Source organism: Erpetoichthys calabaricus, chromosome 4 (genome assembly GCF_900747795.2).
Source record: "Erpetoichthys calabaricus chromosome 4, fErpCal1.3, whole genome shotgun sequence".
In the NCBI taxonomy this organism is placed as follows: Eukaryota; Metazoa; Chordata; class Cladistia; order Polypteriformes; family Polypteridae; genus Erpetoichthys; species Erpetoichthys calabaricus.
The window spans coordinates 266,813,236-266,825,356 of NC_041397.2; the positions used below are offsets into that span (position 1 = coordinate 266,813,236).

At 37.9% G+C, this 12,121-nt stretch overlaps 1 protein-coding gene across 1 annotated transcript in view; it reads left to right on the forward strand.

Annotated features, from left to right (window-relative positions):
* The window catches only part of wdr3 (WD repeat domain 3), an 80,874-nt gene that overhangs the window by 37,534 nt on the left and 31,219 nt on the right, over window positions 1-12,121 (forward strand). Inside the window, 2 exon segments of the mRNA XM_028800751.2 lie at window positions 4,316-4,546; window positions 6,539-6,632. Of these exon segments, the coding sequence (XP_028656584.1) occupies window positions 4,316-4,546; window positions 6,539-6,632 (325 nt within the window).

Below are 12,121 nucleotides of genomic sequence, written 5' to 3' on the forward strand. Positions count from 1 at the left end.
ACCCTGTGCTCTGACCCCAAGGGGTATACAAAAACTAACAAATTCCTAATACTGTGGAACCTCGGTTCATGAACTTCTTGGTACACGTACAAATCGGTTTACGACCAAAAAGTTTGACAAACTTTTGCCTCGGTTCACGACCACACACTCGGTATACGAACAAGCCAGTTTCCCTTTTGGTTTGTACATGTTCAGTCTCTCCCTGTGCATTTCCTGTGCAGCGAGCAAGAGAGAGAGTGTGACACACACAGGCAGCGCGAGAGAGAGCTGCGCACACACACAGGCAGCGCGAGAGAGAGCTGCGCACACACACAGGCAGCGCGAGAGAGAGCTGCGCACACACACAGGCAGCGCGAGAGAGAGCTGCACACACACACACAGGCAGCGCGAGAGAGAGCTGCGCACACACACAGGCAGCGCGAGAGAGAGCTGCGCACACACACAGGCAGCGCGAGAGAGAGCTGCGCACACATACACACAGGCAGCGCGAGAGAGAGCTGCGCACACACACAGGCAGCGCGAGAGAGAGCTGCGCACACACACAGGCAGCGCGAGAGAGAGCTGCGCACACATACACAGGCAGCGCGAGAGAGAGCTGCGCACACACACACAGGCAGCGCGAGAGAGAGCTGCGCACACACACACAGGCAGCGTGAGAGAGAGCTGCGCACACACACAGGCTGCGCGAGAGAGAGCTGCGCGCACACACAGGCTGCGCGAGAGAGAGCTGCGCGCACACACAGGCTGCGCGAGAGAGAGCTGCGCGCACACACAGGCTGCGCGAGAGAGAGAGCTGCGCGCACACACAGGCTGCGCGAGAGAGAGCTGCGCGCACACACAGGCTGCGCGAGAGAGAGCTGCGCACACACACAGGCAGGGCGAGACAGAGACAGACGCACACACACAGGCAGCGCGAGAGAGAGAGCTGGACGCATAAGGTAGGAAGGCAGTTAAACAATGCACTGGGCTTGATTTTGTTTTTACTTCTGTTTACAGTGATCAGTTCATAGTGTGCATTGTTGCAATGTTACTTTTCTTGGTGGTTTATTAAATTACGGATTTTTTCAAATGTTCATTTTTTTCCCCCTGTGCTTAAAACTCATTAAAAAAAAAAAAAAGTGTTTTTAGCCAGCGGTTGGTAGCACTATAGCGCAAACTATTGCAGTGTTAGTTTTCTCAGTGTTATTCAATGTTTTTACATTTAGTTTACTATTACACTGTGCATTCTATGGTTTAATTAAATATATTTGTGCTTAAAAACTTAAAAAAAATATATATTTACATACAGTTCGTATGGTCTGGAACGGATTAATTGTACAGTGGAACCTCGAGATACGATCACCTCTGTATACGAGAAATTCAAAATACGAGGAAAGTATGAGCGAAAAATTCAGATCTAAATACGAGCATTGGCTCACATAACGAGCCACGTGCCAGGCTGTGGGTATAGCTCGCGGCTTAGCGAGGGGGCGTGGTAGCTATAGCGAGCTGCAGGGCGATCTGCGGTGTCTGCGTTTCTCACCTAAGTGCACAGGTGGGAAACTGCCCACATCCATGATTTGTCCTGTGGCTGATGGGCTAGGCAGGGTTGCCACCCGTCCTTTAAAATACGGAATCGTCCAGTATTTGAGAACGAAATTGCGTGTCCCGTTTTGAATCAATACGTATGCGTCCCTTATTTCTTTGTATTAAAAGTGGTAACCCTAGCAGCTGCCATGTCTTCCCCGCATATATAGAGAAGCGCGAGCCGGTTAAGGGGGAGAAGAAGTAAAAGAAAAGAGAGGAGAGGAGAGAGAACGGAGGTTGCAGGAGGAGGCAGGAATCCGCAGCAGTAGGAAGTCGGTGCGAGAGAGCGAGCGAGTACAGGCTCGCGTGTAGCTGAACAGGCGAGCCAAACAGCTGAAGCAGGACGGTGTAGAGAAGGTCAGCTGCATTAAGTGTCTCGCCTGTTGCAGAGCCCGCATGGGAGAAGCAGGTGAGACGCTAACAGAGAAGAAGCACCGGGGATTGTCATCTGTTTTTTGAAGACTGCTTCCTGTTGACGTTTTAACCTCGTGTTAAAGGATTGTTATTCTTATGTACTTTAAACCTCCACTTCACAACTGTTTTAAGGATTATTTATTTAAAGATTTATTGAATGCTCTACTGCACTTTGGACACCTGTTTTGATTCTTTTAATAATCAGTTATATTATTTACCAGTGTTATTTATTAAAGGTAGACTACAGTATATATAATTTATCAGTGTTATTTGTTAGGAAAAATGATTTTTATGTTAATATATTTGGGATGCGGAACGGATTAACTGGATTTCCATTATTTTCAATGGGGACGTTTGTTCTAGATACGAGAAATTTGCTATACAAGCTCAGTGCTGGAATGAATTAAACTCGTATCTAGAGGTTCCACTGTATTTACATACAATCCTATGGGGGAAATTGCTTTGGTTCACGACCAAATCGGTTTACGACCAGAGTTTTGGAACGAATTATGGTCGTGAACCGAGGTTCCACTGAACAAGAAATAAAGAACAAAAAAAACACCTTTTCTAAACCAACCCCCATTCGCATAGGAGATTTTTTGTTATATAATATGTATCATATCCTCAAAAAATATATTTTGTTTTTTTTAGTAATTTAAACTTTTATTTGGCAACTGTAAGACACTCGCTGCTTGAAAATGAATTACAATTACGCAGTTAAATATCTTTAATGTGACAACATGGTACTCTTTCCAATATTAAAGGTTTCATTTTTATTTAGCCTAAAATATTGTTTAACTTTTAGTTTAGAATATTAACATCAAATCTCAAAAGAATTTTCATCTGTTTCAAGCATTGTTGTACATAAAGTTGCAGTTGTATGTCTTCTGGATGTATGTACATACTGTAAGAATTTTGATAAGAACACACCTTTAAGGCTGTCGTACCTTTTGTTCAAATGCTTTTGTAACTTTCTCTTGAACGTTTAGTATTTTTCTGAAATATGAACCCAGCATCTAAACACATGATGACTGTTCACTAACACATCTTTTAACACAGAATGTCTTTTACTCAGTTTTGCCTTTTATTAGTTGCTTCTTTTAATCTATATGTGATGCACATTAAGCCAGTTGGCATATAGGTCCTAGGATGAGCCCAGTTTCCATTTTTATGTGATAGCACAATGTTTTCTAGGTTCTGTTTATAGGTAGTAACCTGGAATGAAAGGGTTGTAAAGACGCTAAGGGTTTATATATGTATTCACTAATATCTTTGAGCAATCGTGAATAAATGTTATTGGGGCCTGAGAATTTATTTAATTTCATTTTTTTAATTGTAGCACTACTTCTGTCACAGTGATCTCATACAGTTTTTAATTTATATTCCTCATAGTTAAAATAAGATTTAAAGCTTCTTAACAGGCAAGGATAAAAAAAATAAGCATTGAGCATTGTGTGCTTTCCTTTTCTGTATATTTTGTTTTCCATTACTATTCTTAATGTACCTCCTTTTTGACTTTTCACTTGCTGCTGAAATACTGAAAGAGTCTTTTAAGATATATTTTTTGGTATTTTTTTTTTAAGTTTGATATTTTTAATTTCCCTTTTCACTGTTAATGTCGTTTGCTCATTTAAGTCCTATTGGCTGCGGTGGGTTGGCGCCCTGCCCGGAATTGTTTCCTGCCTTGCGCCCTGTGTTGGCTGGGATTGGCTTCAGCGGACCCCCGTGACCCTGTGTTCGGATTCAGCGGGGTTGGATAATGGATGGATGGATGGATGAAGTACTATTGGTGTTTCTGGTGTTTTTTTTTTTTTAATATTGCTTTTTTCTGTTTCCTTTTTAATTTCTTACTCATCAACTGAGGATTTCCTTTAAATATTCTATTTATGTAATAAATGCTTTCTGTAGTTGAGCTTAGGTTTGGTTGTTTTTTATCATTTGAAATTTATTTTCACTAACGTACTGTAAATTTGCTTTGATTACTTGTATGAATGTCTTACTGAAATGTGAATAGTGAGTGTACATGAAATGATAAAAAACACGAAACATCCACAATTATTCTGTTTTTTTTTTTTTTTTTCTCATACCAGGATGTCAACATTCTTCAATATACAGTGGTTGGGAGCATGCGCTGATAGAGCGTTGCCGCACCCACCACACAAAATACACAATTACTATAATATTAAAATTAGAACAGCTAATACCAAAAGTGCTTGCTAATTATATATTTGATAACTTGCCTTTCTGGAGTTATGGGAGGTGTACAGTATACCAGGATGTTAAATATGTTTGTCTGTTTACATATGAGTGCAATTATTTTTGGTTGTTTATGTAGGTCAGTTGACAGTGTCCTGTCCTTGAATGGTGAGCTAAAGGTGGCATTGCTTCTTCAGAACAACACAATTGAGTCATATTCTTTGAAAACAACAGATAAGGTTCCAGAATGCAGGAAGACTGCTCGCTTAACAATTCTTGGGCATCGCACAGATGTCCGGACACTGGCTTTCAGCTCTGACAACATTGCAATCCTTTCTGCTTCAGCTGAAACTGTCAAAATCTGGAACAGGTGTGTATAAGATGTTACTGCCTTTGTGCAATGGATAATTTGTGCAAGATGTCTGCAGCCATTTTTAACCATTAACTGTGCAGGTTCACTCTCTGTCTGTCTATATAATACAAAGTTGACTCACTCATCAACAAAAACACTATTTCCTGTTAAGTTAAAAAGCTGAAATTCTGCAGGATGGTACATCTAGGCCAGACGCCATCTTATAAGAAAGGACATTTCAATGTATATATATTTAGGGGGTAATCCCTCCGGCTAAAAGAAAAACTTAAGTACACCAAAATCTCAATTTAATTGAAATTTGGTGACATTATACAAAAGGAAAAAATAAAAATAGCCAGATTGTTTTTTGTTTTTTTCATTTATCCATAATAATACTGTACCGAGTACACTGTACTAAAGTGTTTCGCAGAGCTGATAAAAGCCCACAGAGAAAGAAAGATCTAAAATCTAAAACTTGAAATACGTGTTGTATATGGAAACAGTTTTTTAATGCAGCAACTTCATCTTGCATGGCACATGTCAATGTCGTCTTTTTCCTGTTTAAGGCATCTCCTCTTCATTACTTGTCAGTCCATCCTATTGCTCAGTGGTGCTGTTTGTCCACATACCTCAAACAGGCTGGGAAGCAGCTGCTACTCTTTCTCTTTGGGCTTCATTTAATGCGGCTTGGCACGTTATTATAGTTTACTCACTCCAGTATTATTGTGGACAATTTAATGCATAATGTGAACAAATTTCAATTAAATGTGTCAAATCGTTTCACCCCTAAATATTGATGTATCAAAATGTCCTTTCTTAGTGGATAGCTGACTGGACTAGTTGTAACTTCTTGCCAAATCTGAGCTATTGGGGAAATTTTCCTTTAACCTTATTATTTGGAAGGAAGATGGCACTGCATATTTCCAGTTTTTGAATTTATTTAAATCTTGGCATGGTCTAAGTAAAATTCAAACTTGCTCAGCATTTGTGTATAGGAAACTTTTTATGAGAAAGATGTGGTAATGCTGAGAGAGGATGTAGATGTAATTTACTTTTTTGTTTCATTGTATGTTAATACCATTTCCTCACAAAGTTTTACTTGAGGTTTTCTATTTGTAGGCCACATTTTTTCCTTTGTTACCTGTGTTATTGTGCCTTTTTTGATTTAGTCTATAACTTTGTATTTCTCTTTGGAATTTAAAGACCTCATTTCACATCATATTTGTTTATATATTTTATGGTAATCAACTTGCAGAAAGATCAATTGAAGGTACTGTACACAAAATTGAAATCAATTGAATGTACTGTACACAAAACACTGCATATACAAGAAAACAATCATGCACTTGGCAGTATGAGTAACTGTTAAGGAGCCTTATCATCTGGTATTCATAAAAATGTCTGAATTTACTGGTGGGAGTGCTAAGTGTCATGTACCATTTATCAGAACAGAGGATAGAGAAAACTGGTTATGTGGGATGGCTGAGATTTTTAAACATACTGTGTCACTTTCTGACAAAAAGCCTCAATTAAAAGTAATTAAACTATTATATGGATGTTTACATGAGAGAGAGGCAAAAAAAAGTCTTATGTGAAGACATTTTTTGAGAAAATACTGATTTTTGTTTTTGCTAGATTTAGTAAAACAGAAATTGTCCATCCATCCATCTGTCCATCTATCTATCCACCATCCATCTGTCCTACTAATTTCTAACCCATTTCTCCATTCCTGGATTGTAAGATTGCAAAGAATTACTGAAAAAACACTTAATCGGTACTTTGTAAACATCAAGTTTTTTTTACATTTTTTCCCCCTGTTTATCATAAGCAAAATTAGACATTTTAATATGGGGAAAAATACTTAAAACAAAAATATGTGTAGTAGTTTTCTTATTGTATGAATTAAATTATCAGAAATCATTTTCATAATTACTTGCACATTGTAACACTTGCTGTAAGCAGTATGTTGTTTCAAACAGTATACAGTTTAAGTTTTTTGTTCTTTTCAAGGCCAACTCTTCAGGTTATCCGCACAATGGCTTGTGATTATGCACTGTCTTCCCTCTTTGTGCCAGGTGATAGACAGATCATTCTTGGAACCAAGGTAATTTGACATTTTTAATTTCAATATATTTATATTTTTATATGTATTCTCATGCATATTTGATGTTGTACTGTAAAATAGTTTTGTGAAACATTTAGACATGAAAAATATGAAAGTGCTATAAAAATGTTCAGTCATAATAATAACATAATTGATAATCTATCAGCTGGAGCAAAAAAATAATTTAATATACAGAATTAATGAGCTGAATTTAAATAAATTAAAAGAGTCAGGTTTTGAAGCCAGTATTAGTAATGTGCACTATGGGTCCATTATGCCTTTTTGCATAAAATTTTTCCATTTTCTTTCTGTTTACATCAGGAATTTCCTCCCCCAGTCTAATGGCAGACTATTAAGTTTATTAGTGATACCCTGTGGATGTACTTATGTTTTTTCATCAGTTTGTCATGTTATCTCTTACCAGATTATTTCGAAATTAGTGCACAGGCTCAAACAATTGAACCTCTGCCAGTTTAAAAATAAATCATATTTCATGAGTTAAGTAAAATCACTTTGTGAAAAAAAAATTGTCTCTGTATAATAACTGCTTACAGCTTCAAAATACCCATTTCTGATGCTAAAAGCAAAGGTTTTTAGTCTGAGGAACTTTTCAAATCTTAAGTGATGTTTAAAGTACCCTTAGGGATCAGGGTTCAGTTCTCAGATTGCACTTTTAACTAATAAAAATTATCATTTCTGAGTGCTTTAAACATCACTTTGTTCAGATGATGCGACCATCACCATTCGACTCAATTTTGTTAACCACAGGTGGTCCATGACATGACATGACATGAAAATGGACAGAATTCAGACATGACTGTATGAGGCAAATTAAATTAATTTAAACTTTTACATGTATAAATAACAGGTCATTTTTACAAATTAGGTGGGGGGTTGGGTCTTCAATTTAAAAGTAAACTTCAGAAAAATGACTTGGAACCCATAGTGAAGTATCCACTGTCCACATCCAAACAGTGTGCAGTAGGGCTGTCAAATATTGAATATCAATTAAGGTTTGAATCTGAATATTCAAACTTACATGAATGTTTGTACATGCTTATTTATTTATTTATTTTTATTTTTTTACAATTTCTTATTATGCTAATGGCCACAGTAGCAAGAACAAACACAAATTGCAAAAAAAAAAAAAATGCTGGCAGTACTCGGGTAACTGTTAATTAAGTAATTAATTTAAGTAAATTTGAGCTATTAAAACCCCAAGCATCTACACTGCCATCTATTTTTTTTAGTTTAGTATTGACTATTAGGTGCAAATAAATGTCCATGAAAGTGGCCATAAAATGGAGCTAAAATCTTTAAGAGCTACATTGCTGGCAACGTGCTTTGCTAAATTATTAATATATTTTACTTCTGCATATCATGAACTGCTTATGTCACTCAGCTGGAGTTCTTTGGTGCAATTGTATTTGACGTGTCTTGCTGCCAAACAGACACAGGCAGAATGGTTTAAAATCAGGAGGTGAATCGGTTAGTTATTAAGATAGTAACAGGATGAGAACAATTTATATGTAAAAACAAAAAAACGCATGCAAGAGGCAGGAAGATCGAATACAGACTTCTTTTATTATTTTGGAAGTGCCCAATGGATAGCATAAGGTTATAGTTAGTATCATGACATTCAGAACAAAAAAACAGTTGCCACCTGTAAACTAACCCAGAAATACAGGATTGGCAATTTTTTTTTTTTTTTTTTACTGTTGTTTTAAGTACACCTTTTCACAGACCCTTCTAGTCATATTTTAATTATTTCTCGTCAATCATTCATCTGTAACAACCCTTTTTGAGTCTGCAATAGCTACTGTCATATGAATTGTTTGTTTGCAGACGCAATATGAATTTTATAAACTCTGTTGCACATATGCAGTAGTATACAATTAACCACCTCTCAATATATTCAGAAGTTATGCAGAGTTTCATCCAAGAGAGCTTGTCAGTTTTCAGTGTATCTGTCACAAATATTTGTCACTAGTGTCATATGTTATAGAAAGCCACCAAAAGTATTCAAGCAAACTTAATGCAATTTATTTTTTTTATATAAGAAGTTGACTTCACAGCTTAGTCAACTACTGTACCATATTCAAAAAATATATAGTAAATGTTAATTTATTCACTTTTTATTTTAAATTTAACCAGTATGTTGATACTGGAAGTTTATTATCATGCAGTGAATAGATTTAGATCAGAAGGAATATCTTCAGTGCAAAAGCCTTTAAATTATGTGAATTAATGATAATGTTTGTCACTTGAGGACTATGATCTTAAGTAAAGTTTTACTCAAGATTCTTTATTTATTAGTAGTACGTAATTCTGAAAGCTGTAAAATGCCTTTGAAGGGTTTTTATTCCATTGGATTAATTGTGTTAAGAGATATGTGGCGAAGTGTGATTTTTAAGTAAATAATTGGCCTGTGGGTGTGCACATTCCAGCGCTGCTCTGAGGTTGATTGGGGTGCTTGGCTGATCATGCATTAATGTGCAAATGTGATCAGGTCAGTCAGGTGCCTCATTCACACCTTAGAGTAGGTGCAGGATAGCACCTGCACCCAACTGGACAATATAAAAGGATCCTGCATGATAGAAAGGAGGAGATCAAAAAAACAAGAAAATAATTAGAAAAGATAATATCAATAAGAGAAGGAGAATGGAGATTAAAGAAGGAGAAAGTGGCAGGATGATGAGTATGTATCGTGAGGAAAGGAGACAGATGGTTCCTCAGGGCTCTGTCCTCGGCCCTCTTCTCTTCTGTATTTACATGCTTCCCCTTGGCCATATTATACGTAGCTATGGACTGGGTTATCATTTTTATGCAGATGATACTCAACTCTACTTCAATGTTAAAAGTGGAACTTCATCAGAGCTTTCTCAGCTCACAACCTGCCTTAGTGAAATTAAAACCTGGATGGAGCAGAACTCTTTAAAATTAAATTGCAACAAAACTGAACTCCTGCAAATTGGGACTAAAGTGCAACTTAATAAAATGAGCTCCTTCCCAGTCAGTCTTGGCGGTGATCTCATCAGACCTGCCTCTACTGTAAAGAATCTTGGTGTCATTTTTGATTTCTCCCTCTCTTATTCCACCCACATAAATCACATTAAGAAACTTTCTTACTTTCACCTCCGTAACATATCCCATGTTCGCTCCTTCCTCTCCTTCTCTAATGCTGAGAAACTTGTCCATGCTTTTATCACATCCCGCATCGATTATTGTAATTCCCTACTGGCAGGTGCCCCTTCTAATCTTCTATCACAGCTCCAGCTTATTCAAAACTCAGCTGCAAGAGTCCTTACTTGAACTAGCATCAGCAAGCACATCACACCCATCCTGCTCCGTCTTCACTGGCTCCCTGTGTCTTACAGAATCGAATATAAAATCCTACTATTAACCTGCAAAGCCTTAAATAACCTCGTGCCAAACTACATCAGTGACCTTCTCCATCACTATGTGCCTGCCCGTCCACTAAGGTCCTCTGATTCTGGCAATCTTGTTGTGCCCCTCACTAATCTACACTCATTGGGTGACAGGGCCTTCAGCTGTATAGCGCCCAGACTCTGGAATGACCTACCAAAATTAATCGGGTCAGCTGACTCCATGAATTCTTTTAAAAAACAACTCAAAACTCATCTGTTCAGGAAGGCTTATAGCTCTACTTTATTACCCTTCTTTTAGTTTATCTCTCTGTCAAGATGCTCATGTAACCTGTATGTGTGTGTGCTAGACCATCAATTATGTTGTCTGTTAGGCCTTTTCTCTGAATTCACTGTCGTAATCTTCTTTATTTATTTATCTGGTTTGTACAACGCTATATACTGTATACCCTGCCGTTCTTTCTTATATTCTGTAAGTGCCTTGAGCATGGGAAAGGCGCTATATAAATAAAATGTATTATTATGCTCCGAGGAAGTGAGTGGCAGGTCTGTGCTTGAGTATGGGGCTGGAGAAGGGTTGCTCCTTAGAACAGTGCAGAAGAGTATGAATGGCTCTATGGTACGGCGTCTCCCTCTTGACGCTGACAGACTGGCTGAGGGAGACATGCATGGGGTTCGGCGTGGAGTCCTACAGATGCCAATGGACTTGGCAGTACAACGCTGGACCTGGGATAAGTGGGTGACTGCACTTGTCAGTGGGCGTCTCCTCATGAGGCAAGCTCCTGATGGGATAAGCTGAGGAGACGCCAGATTTCAGAAAGAGGCATTGGGGCCTCTGTCTATTTTAGAAGAAGAAACCTGCCTGGGATTTTAACCTTGTTTATATGGAATATATTTATTGCTTGTTTTTAATCTCCACATGGCCTAGGGGTGGGCGATGTGACCAAAATTCTATATCACAGTATTTTTCTAAATTATCCCGGTTTCACGGTATTCGACGGTATTTTTTTCCCATGCATGAATGGATGTTAACCACATTTTCCACTTTACTACAGTAGACTGGCTAAGAATAACCTATTCCACTGTCATGAGCATTGTACATTGTACAAAAAAAACATTTTAATGTGCGCACAAGTATTAATACAGGTTTGCATGGCCCCATAAAGTGATAGTTTTCAAGGGGGTGGCACTAATGAAGAGAAGGAATCATATTGCATGCCAGATGCAGTTAAGATATAGAACCGTTTTATTGAACAAATTTTGCAAACCACTTAAACTATAATTTTGACAACATATATTCAACCATCCAAAGAGGCATTTAGACTTAGTAAAATATCCAGAAGTGAACATCAAGTATTTATCTTAGCATTCTAAATGTTCAGAGAGCAGGAATATCATGAAGTGAATGTATTCTGGGCGGTGATCCCTGCGGCGCCTCCTCAGTATAAGAGGAAGTCAGTTTAAGAAGCATGTACCGATTTAACATGGCTCGGGGCACACTTAATACTAAGCATTTAATGTGCTATATAACATGACGGGGTTTGAGAAAATCTAGTAAATTAAATATTCATTTTACGATGAAGTTTAGTTTACGATGTTCTACTTTAATGACAAATTACGAGAATAAAGTCAACGTGTCGACTTTATTCTCGTCATAAGCGTCGAGATTAAAGTCAACATGTCGTCACACTATTACACAGTACCCAGGTACATTACACTGTATTGAAAACAAATAAAACAAGTACAACTTGGCTTGCAGTATTATCCAGTAGTATAGAAACAGCATTCACACATTTGAACATAATGGTCCACATCCGACCTTTTAAATCCAAAGTATCTCCAGGCAACAGACGTGACTCCTTTTTTTCGGCAAAAGTTCTTCTGTATCATCATGTTCAACTTTATCGTCCGCTACAGCTTCAGTTTCAGAATGTTCTCTGTCCATTTTCACTGCGCAATACCTATACTACCTATTTAGTGGTGTACCAGTGTAAAAGAGCCCCCGCGCAACACATCTGTGATTAGCGGTGTAGTAGTGAAAAAGTTTCCCGCTGCGCCATGTTTCGAACGTCGTTTAGGCAATTTAAACCGGTGTTGCGGTAT